At 37.3% G+C, this 21,964-nt stretch overlaps 1 protein-coding gene across 2 annotated transcripts in view; it reads left to right on the top strand.

The window, feature by feature from the left end:
- The window catches only part of CYFIP2 (cytoplasmic FMR1 interacting protein 2), a 49,203-nt gene that overhangs the window by 18,943 nt on the left and 8,296 nt on the right, over positions 1 to 21,964 (top strand). For both annotated transcript variants that reach the window (XM_072400441.1, XM_072400442.1), the window contains exons 4-25: positions 623 to 712; positions 875 to 952; positions 1,444 to 1,545; positions 2,982 to 3,163; positions 4,246 to 4,342; positions 4,639 to 4,767; positions 6,660 to 6,764; positions 8,679 to 8,770; positions 11,857 to 11,974; positions 12,950 to 13,069; positions 13,863 to 13,988; positions 15,115 to 15,281; positions 15,434 to 15,581; positions 15,718 to 15,871; positions 16,286 to 16,442; positions 16,967 to 17,063; positions 17,921 to 17,997; positions 18,256 to 18,364; positions 18,736 to 18,855; positions 19,449 to 19,648; positions 20,409 to 20,496; positions 20,968 to 21,111. In XM_072400441.1, coding sequence (XP_072256542.1) covers positions 623 to 712; positions 875 to 952; positions 1,444 to 1,545; positions 2,982 to 3,163; positions 4,246 to 4,342; positions 4,639 to 4,767; positions 6,660 to 6,764; positions 8,679 to 8,770; positions 11,857 to 11,974; positions 12,950 to 13,069; positions 13,863 to 13,988; positions 15,115 to 15,281; positions 15,434 to 15,581; positions 15,718 to 15,871; positions 16,286 to 16,442; positions 16,967 to 17,063; positions 17,921 to 17,997; positions 18,256 to 18,364; positions 18,736 to 18,855; positions 19,449 to 19,648; positions 20,409 to 20,496; positions 20,968 to 21,111 — 2,700 coding nt within the window. The remainder of the gene's footprint in view (positions 1 to 622; positions 713 to 874; positions 953 to 1,443; positions 1,546 to 2,981; positions 3,164 to 4,245; positions 4,343 to 4,638; positions 4,768 to 6,659; positions 6,765 to 8,678; positions 8,771 to 11,856; positions 11,975 to 12,949; positions 13,070 to 13,862; positions 13,989 to 15,114; positions 15,282 to 15,433; positions 15,582 to 15,717; positions 15,872 to 16,285; positions 16,443 to 16,966; positions 17,064 to 17,920; positions 17,998 to 18,255; positions 18,365 to 18,735; positions 18,856 to 19,448; positions 19,649 to 20,408; positions 20,497 to 20,967; positions 21,112 to 21,964) is intronic.

Raw genomic sequence — 21,964 nt, 5'->3', positions numbered from 1 at the left:
TCTTTTTGACCTTCTTTTACTGTTGACCTTGCTGCTAAAGTCATGTTACAGCAGAAAAAATGAGAGGTGAGAAAGAAGGAAGGAGATGGCAAAGCACAGAGGTCACACATGAAAATTGGAGAAGGTGACCATCATTCTTGAAAACCCTTTTGTGGTGAAATGTTTTCCTGAATTTACTTTCATTTCCCATGTCTCCAGCACAGGAAGTGAGACAAAATCCCTACAAAGAAGTAATAACAAAGGGTATCATTCTCACACATTGGGCCTGATTTATTGAAACTCTCCTAAACTGGAGAAAGTAGGCTATTATTGGAGTCCTCCCACAATAGTCTAGCTTATCCTGTCTTGGAGAGCTTTAATATATTAATCTATTCTGTTCAAGGTATTTCTAATGTTTATAGTTGTATAGTAAAGCTTTTTTGCTCTAAACTATTATTACTTTTAAAAAGGTTTCTAAACTTACGGTCATGTTCTAACCCTTCCTTAATCTGTACAAAACTAAAAATTGTTTTGGCTTTAGATGCATATTAAAATTATGGTAGTTTCTGGAGACCATTTAATTGAGCATGTCCTATAACTTTTAAAGTGCCATTTTAAAGTGTGTTATCATTTATTTCTACAGGCTAATTTTGATACCAATTTTGAGGACCGGAATGCATTTGTGACAGGTATAGCCAGGTACATTGAACAGGCTACTGTTCATTCCAGCATGGTGAGTAACTTATAAATCAAGTCTAAATGTTAAGGCATTTTAGGCGGAGGCTAGCATTAGCATTAGCTGTGCCAGGTATACTTAAAATACATTTTAGACAAACAAATATTTTGAATAATTTCATTTTAGTAAAAGCACTGATATTGAATGTTTGTGCTGCAGAATGAAATGCTAGAAGAAGGACAGGAATATGCGGTCATGCTGTACACCTGGAGGAGCTGCTCTCGAGCCATTCCGCAGGTAACAAGATCTGTTTTGCATGTGCCTGGTCTGAAATTTAAGAGTTCATAAGGTTAATGTGGTCATGGAGGCAGCAGTCTGGTGGAGAGCTGTGTATCCTGGTAGCTATGTATTGCAATTGTGGAAACTTTGTTAGGTGCCTTGAAATTTGGATATTAAACAAAACGAAGATACACACAGGGCGTAGGGTCTACCTGCTTAGTTATTTTGCTGCAGTGGACTGCCAACCCCAGACTACTTTGCCACTTTTCAACAATAGAATTGTAAGGGGCATAGCGGAATCATAAGACTCACTATAGCTCAGGAAATAATAAGGAAATAATTTCTTCTTTTTATTGCTGAAAAAAACCTCTGAAAAGTTGTCCTGCGTATATAGCAGAGAAAATTCTATAGCCAAAAAAACAATACTGCCAATAGTTTAAGCTATGTTTCAGGCCTGATCCTGACATAATAAACATAAAAGAATACCTGTGTTCAACATGTCTTTCTAGGTGAAGTGCAATGAACAGCCAAACCGTGTGGAGATTTATGAGAAGACTGTGGAGGTCCTGGAACCAGAGGTTACTAAACTGATGAAGTTTATGTACTTCCAGGTAAATTGTGGTATCTTTTATTTGTCTTTTCTTAGAATTGGTACACCAGTGGTTTATTTACTGTGCATATGAACCTTAAAAAATGCAAAATCACAAAAAGTTCATGAAACCGGAGTGACCGCTTCCACCAGTGTGTGTGAATGATCCAGTAAAATATAAAAAATAGAATTTAGTAACAAACAGGGGACACAGACTATCTGGCCACTTTCTTGGCTGTTGATTCATGACACCGCCTAGTTATACACAGTTGTCAGTCAGAAAAATCCTTTGCCTGATGGTGTCCTGAGCCTGGCAGTAATTACTACTTTATACACTTGCCAGAACTACACCAAAGACATGGAAAATACATATTTATATTATGTATGTCCCAGGACCTCACATTCTAATTTTGCTTTTTTCCTAATTATTTATAATATTTCTCCGATCCAACAGTACTCCAGACTAGTGGAGGAACATTGTGTCCCAGACCACTGCCTTCCTGTCTGATCTTGTTGACTGAAACACACAGCAAAATCCCAACACCAAAACAGTAAGGACTCTGTAGGTGCCCCCAGATAAGATGGCATTGGATTTTACTGTTTCCTTTCACCAGTTTAATGCTTTTCTTTATCAAGAGCTTGAGTTTGGTTAGCACAGTTAGGAAATATACATATATAGAGAGCCTATTGACAGCTAAAGTTATATATTTGCAAAGCTTTAATTTAATTTATTATCTTTATGTTTATGCAAACAATTTTCTTGCTCTTTAAGTGAAAAAATTGAAATGTGTTGAGACAGTGGGTCTAATTTATTTAAGCTCTCCAAGACTGGAGACGATAGACTATCAATAGAGAACCTGCATGTTCTCCATTGATACATTTGACATTTGCCTATTATTTGGAAAATATTTTAAATCCCAGACCAGATCTATTCCAGGTTTGCCAGATCACTCATCTTCTCCATTGATAATCTTCTCTAGTCTTGGAAAGCTTTAATAAATCTGGCCCATTGCACTAATAACCCCTGTTTTTGTGGTCTTACCTCTACTTTCTTTTAACAGCAGTTGTACAGGGTGGATTAATATGAATCTGCATCCCAATAGGCACCAGAGATAAAGGCAGTGCTCCTAGTAATCAGCACTCGGTAACAGAACTTGCCAGAAATACTCTGTTCCCCTCTTTGCAATAAAGGTTTGAGTGTGGACATTCAGCAATGTCAGCACATAGCACTGAAAGTGGAGAGCAGGAAGCTGACATTATACTTGGAAAAAGGGATATTTTTAAGCCTTTCTAAACCAAAATGCATCATAAGTCATACTGTGTGTGGGTATATGATTGAAAGATTAAAGGTGTGAAACTTCAGCTGGGCTTTAAAATTTATTTTTGATATAGCTATACTTTATATTGTACTTCTGCTTCAAAGAACAATGTTCTTGATGTTACTTATTATACTTTCAGCGTAAAGCCATAGAAAGGTTCTGCAATGAGGTGAAGCGGCTGTGTCATGCTGAGCGCAGGAAAGATTTCGTCTCAGAAGCCTACCTACTCACTCTGGGGAAGTTCATCAATATGTTTGCTGTACTGGACGAGCTGAAAAACATGAAGTGCAGTGTAAAGAATGACCACTCAGCTTATAAACGGTGAGGACTTCTGGAGGAGTTATTTCATCCATCGATTCCTTCTGTTTTTCTCTCCCATCTTATGGTGGACCATTTATTTTTGTACAATAAGGAAATCATTTTCATTAGTTTAATAATAAAAATGAAATACATACCCCTACCATAGTCATAGTTGTAATGCTGACCATAAACTCAGCACTTTTAACCAACTGGTGACTGCAGTAAAAATTGATAACTTGATTATCACTTATAACTTAAGCAGCAAAAAAACCAAGAGTGTGCACTCATTGTTCTCATCCTTATGCTAACATGAGATGGAAAATAATAAAACACTTGAGATCATTTTATGTTTTATTTAGAAACAAGTGGTGATGGAACGCTCTCATACATTCAATTAGCTCTTCAATGTTAAGCTGGTTGACAGTAATGGACATTTTCTGAAATTTGTCCTGAGCTAGCCCAACGTTATGGGCAGACTTTGCATGTTTTATATTGTAAAGAAATAATGGACTTGTCAGTGGTAAATTGAAACATATGGAAGATTCCCATGATGGAATGTTTGAGAGAATATTAGATTCCTTGTTTTATAAATAGAGCCCTTAATTTTAGTATTTTAGTCCTTGCCTCATGTTCATGTACAGTCGTAAAGAGGATCAATACCACCTTCTACAACAGCAAATAAATCTTTTAGGAGTTGCTTTTTTTTTCCACATCTTCATTTAAGGGAACTATTTAAATTAAGCTGTTTTTGACTAAGATTTTAGGTTTTTGGTCATAAAGCCTGCATATCCTAACAACCCTCTGCAAAATAAAATTCAGGAGCCCCCTAGATCTTTATGCTGTTTAGGCATGCACACACATGTACCCCATGCAATGTGAATGCAAATAAAAGATATGTATGGACACAGGAAGCAAAAGATACGAGAGGTATGCACAGTAAGCATCTGATGCCTTTGTAAACACTTTTTACTGGTTGTCCTATGTGACTTGGTTTCTTTAGATGTCTACTGAAATTTGTAGTTTTAAATAGTAGAAAGATTGGAATATCTGTCAGTTTTGTGTTGTTGTATTTGTATGTGTTGTTAATGCAAATTTTATTGCAGTGCTGCCCAGTTTCTGCGGAAGATGGCTGACCCCCAGTCCATACAGGAGTCACAGAATCTCTCTATGTTTCTGGCCAATCACAACAGGATCACTCAGGTAAGAGCGCTTTTTACAATAAATTTTACAATATAAATTAATACATATTCTAAAGTGATACTAACTTTGCTAAAATCACATTTATTATTGGAATCTATAGCATGATACAAAGTATTTTACCACTACCAGTAAATTTCATTTTACAAAAATTGTTCTATAAACCTTGAACCTATTTTTTGCAGGCATGCTGATTAGTTTGACTGTCTTAACTCTTATTAGATGCCAATCTTGATAGGTGGGAAATCAGCTTATAGAAAATTCCCCTCATTTGTTTCTTGTTGCTCTTGTCCTTGCAGTGCCTGCACCAGCAGCTGGAGGTGATTCCTGGCTATGAGGAGCTGCTGGCTGACATTGTCAACATCTGCGTGGATTACTATGAGAATAAAATGTATCTGACCCCAAGTGAGAAGCACATGTTGTTAAAGGTAACGTGTTAACAACCCCACATACTCGTCTTGCAACATTTCTACAGTTAATGCTGATCAACTTGAAGTGCTTGACAAAGACAAAGCATAGCAATAGGTTGACCTGTTGAAATATGGTCTAAACTCCTTGTTGCAGTGGTTACAAGTAAGCTACATTGCTACAAAACAGGTTTGTTAGCTCTTTTATATGAATCAGTTAAAAAAGGAAGTTATTATTTAAACTATACCAATACATTTTACATCTTCCAGACAATTCTTTTTTTTTAGTCTCTTATGTTGTGTGGTATACAACAGCTAACAGAGATCCAAACTATAGGTTTTTAGCATCCAAAAAAGAGGTAAAATGGAAATATGTGAACAAAAATTATTAAAAGGTTCAGCCATACTGGTCAATGATCAATTGGTGATTCAGACGATTAATATATAAAAAGATGAGTATTTATGTTTATGTTATAAAATGTGGAGGAAGGAAGCTCTGGCTCAAACTTGTCTAGGCAGAAATAATTGTGATAAGAACACTAAAAACGATGTAAATGGTGCTGACTTACCTATATATAGCCCTCTCCTTTCCTAGTAATCTGACATACCTGGATCATTGTATGGTACTCACTGCCTCACCTATATACTTCCTTCTATGTCCCATTAAAGTTGTGCATATTTTAACTGTGCTTTGTGTACTCCTGAGGAAGCATTATTAATTTATTGTGAAACATGTCTTTACCGTTGTCATATTAATTTAAAAAGAAAAAGAGGATTGTACAATGTATACAGCAGAATTATTAAATTACAAGTTAGCAAAATTACAAGGCAGTATGATTGAGTTGCCACATAGTCTGGCTGCAGCATTCATAATAGATTGTAGAGAAGAGATTAGTGGAATACCAGAGAGGAGGAGGTTACAGTAGTCCAGACGAGAGATGATAAGAGCGTGTACAAGGAGTTTGGTGGTCTCAGGGGACAGGCAGGGGCAGATTTTGGAAATGTTGCGTACATTAAAGTGACAGGACCCAGAAATGTTCTGAATATGGGGGGTGAATGAGTGGTCAGAATCAAAGGTGACACCAAGACAACGTGCCTGAGGAGAGAGAGACAAATAACAGTGTGGTTAACAGTTAGATATATGTCAGGGGGAGATTTGGAATTTGAGGGTGGGAAGATGATGAGTTCTGTTTTATCCAGGTTGAGTTTCAGAAATCTGTGAGACATCCATGATGAGATGGCCGACAGGCAGCATGAGACCTTATCCAGGACTGAGGGAGACAGGTCAGGGGTGGACAGATAGATTTGAGTGTCATCAGCATACAGATGGTACTGTAAGCCAAAGGAGGATATGAGACTACCGAGAGAGGAGGTGTACAGAGAAAAGAGAACCGGTCCACGGACTGACCCTTGGGGGACACCAACAGGGAGGAGAGTGGGTGGGGAGGAGTTACCATCGAAAGAAACTTGAAAGGAGCGGTCAGACAGATAGGAAGCAAACCAAGAGACAGCAGTGTCACTGATACCAATGGAGTGCATGATTTGTATTAGAAGGGGGTGATCAACAGTATCAAAAGCAGAGGAAAGATCAAGGAGAAGGGAAAAGTTGCCTTGAGACTTAGCTCTGATGAGGTCATTGGCCACTTTATTAAGGGCTGTTTCAGTGGAAACATACATTATTATCTATATGCATATGGTGTGATTTTGTTTTTTACTTTCATTTTTGATCAAGATTTCATTAAATAAAAGTTGATGATTTATAAACAGATGTACTTAGTAAGGTGCCTATTAAAAAGGGCATTTTCATGGGTATTATTTTATATACTTATAAATGCCTTGTATTTAGCAAAAAAAACAAACATGGAAAAAGATCATGCAAATGTAGATGAACCAGTTCACTTTTTCATTTACAGGTGATGGGTTTCGGGCTGTACCTGATGGATGGAAATGTCAGCAATATTTACAAACTTGATGCTAAAAAGAGGATAAACCTAAGCAAAATCGACAAATTCTTTAAGGTGATGTCTGCAATTCAGTATATAAAACCTTCTATAGTTTCAATTTGAGGTGATCAAATTCAGATCTAAAATAATCCCGCCACATACCTGGCAATCTCAGGCAAAACCTTTAATAATGCAGGGGTTACCTTTAAAGAAAACTGCATCAGATTGTTTAGTAGGTCCAGAGGCACATGCATCTGAATTCATATGTAATTTACTTTGCTGTAAAAATTAGATTGACAGTTCACTATGCCTCCCAATCCTCCTATTTGTCACTATAGTGGGGAGCAGCCTCAATGATCATTGAGGAGAACCAGGAAATAAAGGCATGGAGCCCACCTTAACCTTGACAGATGTGTGTATAACTTCAGCTGCCTATATTTCTGGATCTAATGATCATTCTGCCAAATGTTTTGACAGTAGGTAACCTCTGCTTATGTGCTGTGTTTTCTTCATATGCACATATTCATATGAGTTTTAATTGCCCAAATTTGTTACAACTTTATGTTAATCACCAGCAATCTGTTTCAGAAATAGCATATGAGTATCTACAGCTGCATGTAAGAAAGACTACCCTATTCTATCTACATCTCCGGCTTGTAAATTCGGAACAAGGATGGGAATCATGATCCATGTATCATCACATTCACTATTTCCAAGCCCCAGCAGTTTTGCAATGTTGATGAACAGATTTTTTTGATCCAAATCACTTTACTGGGGGTAGTTTATAATATAAGTTGAAGGTGTGAACCATGTCTGCTATTATGAATATAGCTTTGATTATGATTGCAGGTTAAAAATGATGTACAGATATTGGGTCTATATTAGCAAAATGACTGGCAGACTTTATTAGAATAAAGTTCTTACAGCATCCTAACACCTTGATGTGTTTCATGCTACATTGCTTTGCCTCAAGTCTTATGACTAAGGGCTGTACTGTGAAGCACATCAGGGTAATAATGCTGCTGTATATGCTTTTATTAAATAAAGTCTTCGAGTGTTTATGCTTCTATTACAGATTCCAGTATCCTTTCCTATTGATGTACTGCAGTTGGCAATACTGTAATAATGTGTATACTTGTGAGTGTTGCCTTTCCCTTAGTGTTAGTGGTTGATGTTTATTAGAAAAATATTATTCATAATTTTTAGTTTCTGCTTAAAGCCAACCTATCTTATCAAGAATGTAAGAAATTAAAATGTTCTTACTGCCCACAGACGCCAGGCATAAGCATATATTTAGTGCCGTATACAAAACAAGATAGCTGATTGCAATGGGCAACATAGAAACGTATTCTCATAATTTCCTAGAAAACTGCCTGTTATGATACCAAAAGTAAATAAAAAAGAAAAGTGTATATAATTTTGAAATTGCCCATTTTCATAGGCAAGGTAAATATTACAGGGTTCTGAAAGAAATAGCATAATAGCCCTTGTGTTGCTTCTAGACTTTTAACCCGCAGTGCAGTTCCAGTGCTGATAATATCATTGCACTGACTTACTGATCAGCTGCCATTGTAGCATGATATTTGAGTTGCATATCAGTTATCTATAAAAATATATTGTACATATAACGAATATCTAAATCCCCAAAGAACAACATTTATTTAAAAATAACTTTTGGCTATATAATGTATGACAAATCAGGACAGCTTTTTGCAATCAACACCTAAAGAGACAGTACTTTGAATAAGGAAATAGATGCAAGAATTAACTCGAGGTTCATTCTATCACAGTCCTTGGCTGCTATAGAGCACCATAAATAAAGAACTGCACAGAAATCCTGGAATTCTCCCTCAGTACTAGAAGTCTGCATCACAAGCTTTATTACTTATATACGTGAGGGTCTGTGTGTCCCAGTGGGTCCATGTGTAGAGATCCCAGTGCACTGTTTCTGTGTCTAAATGTGCAGTCCGTCTGTGTTCTCTCTTACAGCAGCTGCAGGTGGTTCCTCTCTTTGGAGACATGCAGATAGAGCTGGCCAGATACATTAAGACCAGTGCTCACTATGAGGAGAACAAGTCAAAGTGAGTGCATGCCGTAATGTCTCTTGGCTGTAGGAGAGTGAAAAATTGAACGGTGGTAATGGTAGAACTTACTGAGTCACTGGTAACAGAGAAGGAAACTCAAACACACCACACTTAGCAGCTTGTGGTTGTAAAGTGCTTTTGTTGTAAATTGGGCTTTACTACCACAAGCTGCTTAGTGCTGCTGTAAGACAATATTTCTGATTATTAAAGAGTTGCTTTACCCAAAAGTAATATTTTAGTTGTAAGTGGTGTCTGGTAAGAGGAGTCAACCTGCAGCTTTTTAAATGTTTTGGATACACCAACAGTGAGATCTCTTTTCTGTTGTTTTAAACTCTTCTTGGGCACTTAGGAGTATTGTGTTTCAATATTTTTAATTACCCAACTAAAAAGACATATACCAAAAAGGTATTAGAATAGTAATGTGGAAAGAAGGGGAGGTCAAACAATCCTGAAAATTCTGAAATCCTGAAAAAAACAAAATACAAAGAAATAAGAAGAAAAAAAAGGAGAAAAGTGAAAAAAAAAAAGAAAGTAAAAGGAATGTTTCCCAACAAAACCTAAGAGATGAGAAATCAGACTTTCCAGGGTATGATTTACCATAAAGTTTCATTCATCATTGATCAATATTTATTTCAGTTTATATTCAGTGGAGTCAAGAGTGATAGTCAGAGATCACAAAAATGTTGCTATATTCAAGACACTAATAATCATAATACTGAGATTATTCTTAAGAGATCCTTTGGTGAGTGTGATCCCAGCCTAAAGAGGGCGCTCTCTGGAGTTTTGGACACATTTATTTGTGTAACTGAGAAAATTAAGTTGTGAATTCTTGTGCAAAATGTCAGCATCATGGGGCAGTCCTATCATATATGGTACATCCTTTCTACTTGGCCACATCCTCTATAACATAGAAGTGAAGCTTACGTTTGAATAATCTGGCAGGAACAATACTGAGTGAGGGTGCGAAGCCTTTTTTTGACTATAGCAGATGTCCAGGCCCAAAAACTCAGGACAGAGATCTCACCAACGGAAAATCCAAGACATATAATAACATGGTAGGTGGCTTATCTTTCCAGCGCATACAAAACATTGAAAGTATTAGTTTTGGGTGGACTAACCCTTTCAAAACCAGAGCAAAGGTAAATGGAGCCTTTACTCATTGATAACTTAAGGTGAACCTGTGCCCAGACTATGCATGCTAAAGTATTTTATGAAAAAGCCAGAAAAGCACTTTAGAACAAGCCCTCATTCATCTTAGTATCTATAAGCATTAGGGAGAAACTCCCTTTCCAAGTTCACAAAAATCTGAGATATTTTTCAATGAGAAGAGTATACTGGCAAACCGCCAGCCCTTTAAAGTAAACAACCTACAGTCAACAGTGACTACGTCTAGATTGTTTCTTGTGATCTTTGAGAAGGAATAACTTCACATTAAAAGCATCTAGAGAGCTTTGGGTTTTTGTACTGCTTTGGTAAAAAGTTATTTTCCTATAATCTGGGTACAGATGCACTTTAAATGTTATCTTTGCTAAAGAATCATGGAGGCACTGACACTCTTTCCCTCTGAAAATGTAAGTTGCCTACCAGTTCTTCTGATCCAATGGGTCCAGTATTTGTTTAGTCATTGACCTGCAAAAAGCATGCAGGGTTCTAACTTTTCTGTGGCTATTCTAAACTGCATGTTTGTTGCAGGTCAGTAACAAAGAAACTACTGAAGCCCTAGATTTTCAAAAGAAGGTCAGTAATGGCAGGATATAAATTTCTTTCAGCACAAGTTTCTCCATAGGGTGCTATCATTGGAAACTGCTGTTCTCTGATCTACCTGGACTGGATTCTAGTTTCAGGGCAGTAAAGCTGAACTTGTTCAGCTTTACTGCGAGTTGGAGAATGGTAGCTTCCATGTTAGTGCTGACACTTCATCACACTTGTACTGTACAATGAGCAGTGTACAATTACCAGCAGCAACCAATCCGATCACACTTACATCAGTTTGGAGCAGGATTGGTTGGTAGTGATCATTATGCTGTGTGAGTATGCGATAAACATTGCTTCTTTAGTCTCTGTTAATATATACCATTAAAATTATTTATTTTTCATTCCAAAGGTGACTTGCCTGTTGTTCAAAGATTGGATAGAGGCTGATAGTATTATCCTGTGTCTGATATAGGATAGCATTCTATTATAAACATGGGCAGCTCCTATCTCTATAGAAGAGTACATCTGCTCCAATGTGATGCATGGTGGTATGATTGGTTGGTATGTGAAGCACAGGCAGCTCATTTGAGTGTATGAGGCAGTAATTCACTTTGTAATTTCTTTGAAAAGAAAACTGGCATTTTTTAACACCCTTCTGAGGCCAGGCAGCAGCAGACACTAAAACAACACATTTCCAATTGTAGACAAAGTCCTACCTTACTGCCTTGTTCTGCCTAGTGCTAAATATTTAGAAATAAATTCAGTTCCTAAGTTTGAGCCCTAAGGGGCACATTTCAGACTTGGACCATCAAGTGTTCCTACAATTTCTTCTTCAAGCTGACCATACCCATGGCAGTCTGATTGTACAATCTTCTTTAGATCCGCCAATGTTTTGTAATGTGAGGGACAACATATTTAAATTCAGATTAAATGGATCTTTTAGGGAGGTTTTCACATTACATAGATTTGCTAAATCTAAAGAAGATTGTACTGAGTTTGTATAATTAGATTGTAAAGTTTATAATCAGCCTAATTCTGGTTTGTTTAACTAGTCAGTGAAAACTGATAATTGGTTGAAATTCCTTGGACATGCGTATGGCTAGCATAAACCCAGCTGTGGCACTCGGGAAAAGTTGCTGGATGTGCATATAAAGGTTTACATACAGGATTAAAACCCCATTCATCTCTTCAGTAATTTGTGTTTGTAGGTTTTAAAAAGTATTATTGTGTCCATAAATATCAATCTCGGTGTCACCTCTTCTTTATATATATGATCGGGTTATTACCGAATATTCTGTAGCATAGCTGGTACCTAATGAGCCCTCCTAGATTTTTCCAAATGCCCTTTGAGGCCCATCCACAGGCTTAAGCAGATGTTTCCTGCCCAGGTGGACCTGCACACAGAGCAGTATCAGCCCTCAGTACAATATCTGCGAGCAGATGGTACAGATCCGAGACGACCACATCCGCTTCATCTCTGAGCTGGCTCGTTACAGCAACAGTGAGGTAAGGGGGCCAACTTAAATCACATGGGGAAAATTCATTTTGAGAGTTTTGCTATACTTTGCATGAATATTAAATTTGTAGAATTATGAGCTTTTCCCTATGACATCTCCCTTATTAATGTGGGCTGTAGGTTAGACCTCATATCGTGACCAATTGTCATATATGGGGGTGGGGGGTTGGTTTGTGGTTTTTTAAGGCAGTTGATATCCATGATGAACACTGAACAGGAGTATCAGTATGTGACTGACAGCAGAAAGCACATATTGTGATGCAATATATAGCTGATGTGATGTCATTTCTATATACTAAACCCAGTAGTCAGACATTAAAGAGAAGATATACTGTTTTTGACTAATTTTTATCACACAATTTGTAAATATTTTAGTTTTTTACCTGTTTTTGTTACTATATATAATCTTTGTTTTTTTGTAAACAAGCATTTTTTGTACACTACATAACACTACACACTACATATAGTAGTAGAAACTTTACTATATCTTTTTTAATGACATTTTATATGCAGAAATCTGACAGGGAGGAATAGAAAGCAGATCAGTCAATTTTCCCAATTATTCAGTTTATAGGTAAATTTAAGCATGTAATGAACTCTGTAAGCAGGCTTTTTAATGCAGAAAAGCTAAGAGGTGCCTGGGAAAATATGTGAAGTTGAGCTTCCAGCTTCATCCATTGGCATCATATACAAAACACAAAATAGTTATAGGCGATATTTCATAATTATCCAACTTACAAATTATGTTTTTAAATATCTTGATTACATACAATAAATAGGAAAAATACATAAAAACAATATTCAATGCCTTAAGACAGAAACAGGCAAGTTAAAACATCTAAATGTTATCTCACAGTTTGTGAGGTTTATTACTGTAGTTGATAAAATGTGAATCAATATTTATGTCTGTAGAGGAGACATGGGAACTACTGTAGACATTATACCTCCTCCCGTTGTTCTAATAGGTTGTGACTGGTTCTGGTCTGGACAGTCAGAAATCGGATGAAGAATATCGAGAACTATTTGACCTGGCTCTGAGGGGTTTACAGCTTCTTTCCAAATGGAGTGCCCATGTCATGGAAGTGGTGAGTAATATTGGTATTAAACTGGGACTGTCCAATTTGGCTAAAGTTTGCCATACCTGTTACATGCATTAAAAAGATGAAGGCATTGGGCCTGATTTAATTAAGCTCTCCAAGGCTGGAGAGGATACACTTTCATCAGTGAAGCTGGGTGATCCAGCAAACCTGGAATGGATCTGGTCTGGGATCCAAACATTTGTCAGTAAATAGCAAATTACTTTAAAGAAATGCATTTCAGGTTTTGCAGGATCACCCAGCTTAACCTATTGAAAGTGTATTCTCTCCAGCCTTGGAGAGCTTAAATAATAGAGGTCTGTTGACTTTGAATAGAAGATAAGTAGTTTTAAAGCAAAACTCAAAATCTTATGCAGACCCTAATCCTTTATCATTAAAGTCATGTGAACACCATATCATGGATGACTTGGTGATGATGAAGATGTGTTTAGGCTTAGCAGTCTGCATGGTGAAATCTGTGATAGTTTTTTATTACATTTCTTTGATAGCAAAATCAGTCCTTTCCCAGCAAATTCAAATTTAAAACATTCTTCCCTTAGCTATGATTTCTCTTGTAACCAACTGCCCATTTTACATTACATTAAATATGTATGGTGCTATTGCCCACAAGAACCAACAGGGTTTTTGCAATCAGATTAATTGGTGAAGTGTTTTTCTTTTATTATTATTGGTTTGCAGAGGTTATGCTTTTTGTGCATTGTTTTTCTCTACTTGTTTATATCTGCCTAAGTTCTGACATCACAAAATTTAAAACTTAATTTTCTTCTGTTCCACTGCATAGTATTCTTGGAAGTTGGTCCATCCTACAGACAAATTCTGTAATAAGGACTGTCCTGGAACAGCGGAGGAGTATGAGAGAGCCACACGGTACAACTACACCAGTGAAGAGAAATTTGCCTTTGTGGAAGTAAGACAGCCATTGTCTAAGCACCACATTCAATTACACTCCTATTACATAATGTATTTAATTGCATATATAAAAAAAAGGATTTCACAAACGTTTTAAATCCATTTAAATGGGACTAATTTAGTGATGGGGCACTCAACTACCTAGTTCTGTTAATACATGGGCTGCTTTGTAAAAATAAAATCTGAGAAGCAAAATATTTCTCATGGAGAACAATTGTATTTTAGTATTTTGGGGCAATGGCCAATTTTTTCAGCATGTAAATGTAAAACTGTACCCTATGATCCCAGTAATACTCAGGACCTGGGGTAGGCTTTTTTTTATTTTATGATTGAGCATATGCTGCATGAGGTCTGCTGCTAAAGCTTCATACTAATGCACTCAATAAGTGTTACTGGAAACAATATTTTGTGATTGTTTCCACTTACAGTAGACCTGAACGAGTGCTGTACAACCATCACTATTCTATGAAAAGGGTAGGGGTAGGACAATCAGGAGGCACCCTGCTACATCCTCCCCAGTATAACCAATATCAGTCTGTTCATTAGCAATCTGGCAGATTACTAAATGGCATAGGGGGACAGCTGTACAGATACTAGAAGGTTTTCCCAAAAACTTTTCCAAATGTTAGTTTTAAGGCTTACTTATAATGTACAGTGGTGTGTTTTGAAAATGGTAAAATGAATATAGTCACCGGCATCTGTTTTCATACAGTAGCCTGGAAGAAGGTCTAGCAGCACTGGTAGGTAATCGGGCTCTTGAAAGAGAATGATGACTTTTGGTTACATTTATGTGGCTAATTAATTGGCCAATCATGAGGCTACAGGTGGGGAACAATTGACTATGGCATTGTTCCCACCCTGGCTGGACGAACAAACTGTTGCTCTATCTTCAACAACCAAATTTCAGCTTCCCATCTTAATCTGGCTGACATTAGCTTTACAGAAAGTAGTGTTGCCTTTCTGGCTTTGCTGTCAGGCAGAGGCACAAGAATCAAAAGTGTCTGGACAGGCACCTTTATAACTGTGGGAAATTAATATATACAAAACACAAAAAGCTAGAACTAAAAACCTATAATGTATAATTTATTAATTTGTAATACAATAACTTTTTATTGTTCTGTAAGGTGATTGCCATGGTAAAAGGTCTTCAAGTGCTCATGGGACGCATGGAGAGTGTCTTTAACCAAGCCATCCGCAATACTATATACGCTGCCCTGCAGGACTTTGCACAGAGCACCTTACGAGAGCCCCTACGTCAGGCTGTGCGCAAGAAGAAGAATGTTCTGATAAGGTGTGTGATCATTTATCTTTAATGTGTTATATTTTTAGCATTCATTGTAAGAATATTTGTAGTGCAGTTGTATGTTAACCAGTTTAAAGGTACAGATAGGCAAAAGGCAAAAAAAAAATATGATCACGATCACGATGTATTTCTTTTTTCAGTGTCCTCCAAGCAATCCGCAAGACTATCTGTGACTGGGAAGCAGGTCGAGAGCCTCCCAATGACCCATGTTTGAGAGGAGAGAAGGATCCTAAAGGCGGATTTGATATCAAAGTTCCTCGTAGAGCCGTCGGGCCCTCCAGCACTCAGGTCAGGATCAATGTTTTTACACTCTTTTTATCCTCTGCAGTCCCATTTTCTCCTCATATTTATTAGTTTTATTTTTATTTTAAAACTTTTAAACTTTAGGTATCATTGACTTATATTTTCCTTTTTTCTTTTACAGTTGTACATGGTACGTACTATGCTGGAGTCCTTAATCGCAGACAAAAGTGGTTCCAAAAAGACATTGCGTAGCAGTTTGGATGGGCCAATCGTTCAGGCTATAGAGGAGTTCCATAAACAGTCTTTTTTCTTCACTCACCTGCTCAACTTCAGTGGTGTGTACAAGTTATTTTTCTAATTATCTGCTTTAATAGTATTTATTTTAAAACCAAACAGATGTACACCATAAAATAAAACACAATAGTAAAATTTAAACTTCACAGTTTATACAACTCTCCCAATTTATCACATAATTCAAAAATGCATAAGGATTTTTATGATAGAATTTCTGAAGCCTCATGGTCCTAAAAAAGACATATTTAATATTATGTAATAAGGCCGTAATTATTAGTGACCAATCACACCTTAGAACACCTACAGTAAATGAAATGTGCTTGATTGCTTTGTATTTTTGATTGCTGTATACTTTACTTTGATTAAATAAGGCCAACTGACATGTATTTGTATTGCACAGCACAATGTGTCACTTGTAAATTACTTTTTTTTGTCTCCCCCTGTCCCTTTCCCAGAGGCTCTGCAGCAGTGCTGTGACCTGTCCCAACTCTGGTTCCGAGAATTCTTCCTTGAATTAACCATGGGCCGACGTATCCAGTTCCCTATTGAGATGTCCATGCCCTGGATCCTAACTGATCATATCCTGGAGACCAAAGAGCCTTCCATGATGGAGTAAGAGATCACACATAAAACCACTGCTTTAATGTTGTTTAATACTTTTTTCAAACATCATAAAATAGAAGCTGTTTAGAAAGAGACTTTTGATTCCAACACTTTCATGTGTTTCAAATCCTGGATCCTTTGGACAGTGCAAAGGCTTTGTGTGGGAACTTTAGGGATATTGTAGAAAACTGAAACTACCAAAGGGACCAATATAACGATATAGACTAGACTTGTGAGTTGTGATGTGAATATTTTGTTCATATCATCATCTCAGATGCTGATATCTGTTTCTGATTGCCTGACCTGTTTTCATTATTTTACATAAAGTAAAATAGTTCCCCAACTTTCCTTCCTATGAAGTCTAGAGGTTTCTAAACATGATATACACTATGTAATGCTTCTTGGACCAGTTTGTGGAGGATATGAAGATGATTGTGCAGTCAACCTGTAACCTGTAAGATCATAATTAGGCATTATTGACAATTCAAACCTTACATTTTGAGTGCATAACATGTGTTGTATGTTTTTCACAGATACGTGCTGTATCCCCTCGACCTGTACAATGACAGTGCCTACTATGCCCTTACTAAGTTTAAGAAGCAGTTTCTCTATGATGAGATTGAAGCTGAGGTAGGTCACCCACATGTTTATCTCTGTGCATATTTAATAGCCGAAACACAAGACTCTCCATCACAGCATCCTGATGTGTCATTTTCCCATTATATGTTTGCACAATTTAAAATATTGCATAATGATCCTAAAATATTTTTTTAATTTTAAAACGTGAAACATAAAAGTCCTGCCTAACAGCACATACTACAGGATGCCTGCAATTGCTTGTATTGGTTAGAAAAAAAACTTTTCTGTGCTTCTGATTTTGTTTCACCTGTTCACTTACTTTCCTGAACTTTTAAAAGCTAACTTTTAGCAAAAGCCATCTACCCTGTCCTAAGAAAGTGCCAATGAAGCAATCTATGGAACTGGATTGGGAATATGATGGTTTAGTGATTAAAGCTGCATACACACCTGCAATTTTTCTCGTTGGAAAGGATCTTTCACGATCCTTTCCAACGAGAAAAGACTGCACGATGCATGAACGATGCTGTACATACAGCACCGTTCATGCTCTATGGAGAGGGGAGGGGGGGAGCGACGGAGCGGCACCCTGCTGCGCGCTCTCCCCTTCCCTTTCATTACGATCGGCTGTCGTCCATCGTCCGTGGATCCGCCAGGACGGTCGTCGGACGATGGACGACGACCGACTGTACACACGGCAGATTTTCGCCCGATAATTGGCCGATACCGATTATCGGGCGAGAAAAATTTGCCGTGTGTACGCAGCTTAAGTCAGATGAAGCTAGAAGTAAATCAGATAGGAGACTGATTATTGCTGACTGTGCCAATATCGGGGATCTGTCTTTTTATATACTGAAAACTTTATCAGTACAAATTAAACCTAATCAGTTTTATTTTCTCTTCTCTTACAGGTGAATTTGTGCTTTGACCAGTTTGTGTATAAGTTATCTGATCAGATCTTTGCTTATTACAAAGCTATGTCTGGCAGGTATGAACAGAGGCTATTTGTGCATTCACTGAACAAAACTTTTTTTTTTTGTAAAAATTACATTTACAATATTTCTTTTGTATTCAGTTTCATAGCAGTCTCATATTTTAAGATCCCAGTAACTTATCACTATATTTAATGCTTGATTTAAATTTCTATACAGCACTTAAAAAAGGCAGGCTTTAGTCTTATTGATAAGGGGAATTTCTGTGACAAATAAAATGATTGAATGTTTTAACAGTCGCTATGTTTTTTCAGTGTTTTACTGGATAAACGATTTCGTGCAGAGTGTAAAAACTATGGGGTAATCATTCCATATCCCCCATCCAATCGTTATGAAACTCTACTCAAGCAGCGCCATGTTCAGGTGAGCCTTACAGTATTACAAAAAAGAAGAATGAATTAATATAATCAGATTCATTAAGCTATATCTGTTTGAAGAGTGTTCCTTGCAGCTGCACTTTGCACTCCAGGTAGACAAATAAACAACAGGAATCATTGGGTACAATATTAAAGCAACCAAAAACAAAATTCTATTGTATTACTTTAATATATACCTTTATGTACTTTAGCAATGGAAAATGTATTAATTCAAAGCAATCCAGTTTTTTTTGATCTGACCAAAACCGTAAATCTAATAGACTGCTATTCATTACAACATCTAGCATATTCTGATTACCTAATACATTGCTAATAAATAAATACAATAAGCTCAATCTTGCCTTTATGTCTCAAAAGCTCCTGGGAAGATCTATTGACTTGAACAGGCTGATCACTCAGAGGATCTCAGCTGCAATGTACAAGTCTCTGGACCATGCGATCAGTCGCTTTGAGAGTGAAGACCTCACCTCTATAGTGGTAAGTAAGCTTTGCTAATACATTACCTACCACCAATGTAACTAAAGAAAATGAAAAAGAACATTCACTGCAACTTTGTTTTTTTTTTATATCCACTATCTAAACTTTCTCTTTGCTGGACTATAGAACCCTACCTCCTTGTGATATGGAGAAATGGACACGAGGAAGTGTTCTGTAATCCAGTAGAAGAGAACAGACAGGGCTGACTACACTGCTGAGGTTTTAGTAGAGGAAAGGCAAAGGGTATTTTTCTCTTGCAAAAAACATTGCAGGGATAACATATAGGGAAATTATATTGCCAATTGACTACATATGTTTTTTTTCCATATCTATGTGACACTTTTCCTTTCTGTTGTGTGAGGGAAATTGTTTTTATCAGATTGATCTTCAGGGACAGAAGAATAATACAGAACAGTTTTGCTATGTCCAAATGTGGTGGGGAGGTGAACATTATCTTTGGGGATATAGTACTGATTTGGCAGCTTTAAACCAGGAAATTATAATAGTGTTTTTGGCTTCCTATTATACATTTTTATACACAAAGTTTGATCGTAACAAGCCATTTGATTCTTGATTGTTTGTCCTTGTTTTAGGAGTTGGAATGGCTTCTTGATATCAACCGCCTCACTCATCGACTCCTCTCTAAACACCTGACCCTTGACAGTTTTGATGCAATGTTCCGGGAGGCCAATCACAATGTCTCCGCTCCATATGGTAGAAATACACTGCATGTTTTCTGGGAGCTCAACTTCGACTTTCTACCCAACTACTGCTATAATGGCTCTACAAACAGGTGAGCTAGCAGTAACTGGCAAGTATCAATATATATACAAGAAAATTAGGCAGGTTATCTTTCTTTCACATTTTTCCTTGCTATTTCTGTCCCCTAAGGGCAGTATTGAGATACTGCATAGTTTTGTCAGTGCAGATTTTTTTCTACACCTTCATGCTAGGTTTAAAATCATAGAAACTTGCATTCTAAGAATGTGCAGCTTTAGGCTCCTTTCAACAATTTGCTTTTTAAATGTTTAGCAGTTGGCAATATGATCTCTGCTGATATGAAATAGAAAATTTCAGACTGATATATTCATGTGGCCAAAGGACTAGGATTTTATCCATAAGTACTGAAGGAAGTATGAAACAGCATGTTTTCTAGGAAAGGTATTTCATATCATCATCATTATGTATTCACAAATGCAGGACTGGTTACTTAACTTCATGGTAGTACTTGAAAACAGGGCTGCTTTAGCCAAGTATTAGAATTAATGTTACAATTAATTTCAGTTTCATCACAAATGTGCACTTTAGGGTCTCATTTACTTTGGTGATTTGCAATACTAAATAATAAATGTGTGCAATACTGTAACACCCAGTAACACACAAAACTAAGATCTGTGTGTTGCAGTGCCATTCATTTCAAATGGTACCCCACTACACTTTGGTAGTACACTGCAAAGCACAAGTGTAAACCCTGTGTGCATTGTGATGAGCTACACTGAACTGCATGACAATACACTTTTTTAATCTAACACATTTTTCAAAATTCTCTCCAGGTTTGTTCGAACAGCCATTCCTTTCACACAGGAACCACAGAGAGACAAGCCAGCAAATGTGCAGCCGTATTATCTCTATGGGTCAAAGGTCAGTAAGGACTGAATATAATAATTATTGATAGGAAGTGAAAATAAAGGTATGCCAAATCTAATTACTCATGCCTTGGGCCTTAATAAAGCTCGCCTAAACTGGAGGGGATAGACTATCATGGTAAAACCTGGGTGATCCAGCAAACCTATAATGGATCTGGTCCAGGCCTAGAAATATTTGCCAGCTAATAGCAAATTTTATTTTGAAAAATCAGTTCCAGATTTGCTAGGCCATGATAGTCTATCATCTCCAATCTTGGAGAGCTTTTATGAATCAGGTCCATTGTGTATTCAGCCAATTGAGATGCCTCGATTTTCTGATGGAAAAATTTGTACACCACAAATGTACTGTAAACAGCAGGAGGTATAATGTTTAGAACAACATGTACAGCTCATCAGCTTATTTTATACTATTCACCATGCTTTTTTTGCTTATATGTAATTACCTTAAAAATATTTTGTCTTGTAGCCCCTCAATATTGCCTACAGCCACATATACAGTTCATACCGCAACTTTGTGGGTCCACCACATTTCAAGACCATTTGCCGTCTTCTGGGGTACCAAGGCATTGCTGTGGTTATGGAGGAGCTACTGAAAATTGTCAAAAGCCTGGTGAGATGGATTAAAATGTCAATGAAGAGGGCGTGTGCATGAGAGTCTTTGATGAAATAGGGATTTTAATTTAATCAGAAATCATCATGAATAGAATACTGAATATTCTACATGCAAAATAATGCACTTGTATTCTCATTGTATTCTCATTGACTGTTCCTTTGGAGTTCAGATAAAGAACAGTTAATTAGCTAAGTAAGAACTAATCCCATCTCTACCATAGTAAGCACTGCCTAAGATAACATTTCACTTTGCTGATAAGAACAGCACTGTCTCCTTGTAGTAAAGCTGGAGCCAGAGTATGTTTCAAGAAAAGTATGTAAAACTTCTTTTCTAGGGTTTTTTTCACCTTATTTACAGTTTCAGCTTCAGATCTAAAATGGACTGTTCTGCATCCTTATTCCTTTGTTGTATGGAGATGTAAATGTGGGTTTCTTTTTTTTTAGTGCGGTGCAGGCTCTAGGACTGTCAGCCTATTCAAAGATTACCTAACTACTAATAGTCTAGATCAGGGGTCTGCAACCTGCGGCTCGGGAGCCGCATGCGGCTCTTCAGCCTCCTTGTTGTGGCTCCCTTCGGCTGCCGCGGGGAGATCTCTGATGGGGGATCCCCTTCCTCCCAAGACACTGCGGGGGAGGGGGATTCCCTATCCGGTGTTCTAATGAAAAAAATCCACCAGTGAAATAAATCTACCACGGGGCGTGTACAAATGGGTGTGTACAATGACATCCCCCTCCTTTGAACCCCAATACCTCTGGAATGGGGAGATGTACAAAACCAAAAATGTAGGTGCAAGTGGGGAACACCTGTGACTAACACCCCCTAAAATTTAATTGTTAGGCTATCATCAGAA

Source organism: Pyxicephalus adspersus, chromosome 2, assembly GCF_032062135.1.
Source record: "Pyxicephalus adspersus chromosome 2, UCB_Pads_2.0, whole genome shotgun sequence".
NCBI classification, from domain to species: Eukaryota; Metazoa; Chordata; class Amphibia; order Anura; family Pyxicephalidae; genus Pyxicephalus; species Pyxicephalus adspersus.
This window is presented reverse-complemented; position numbering and strand designations above follow the sequence as displayed.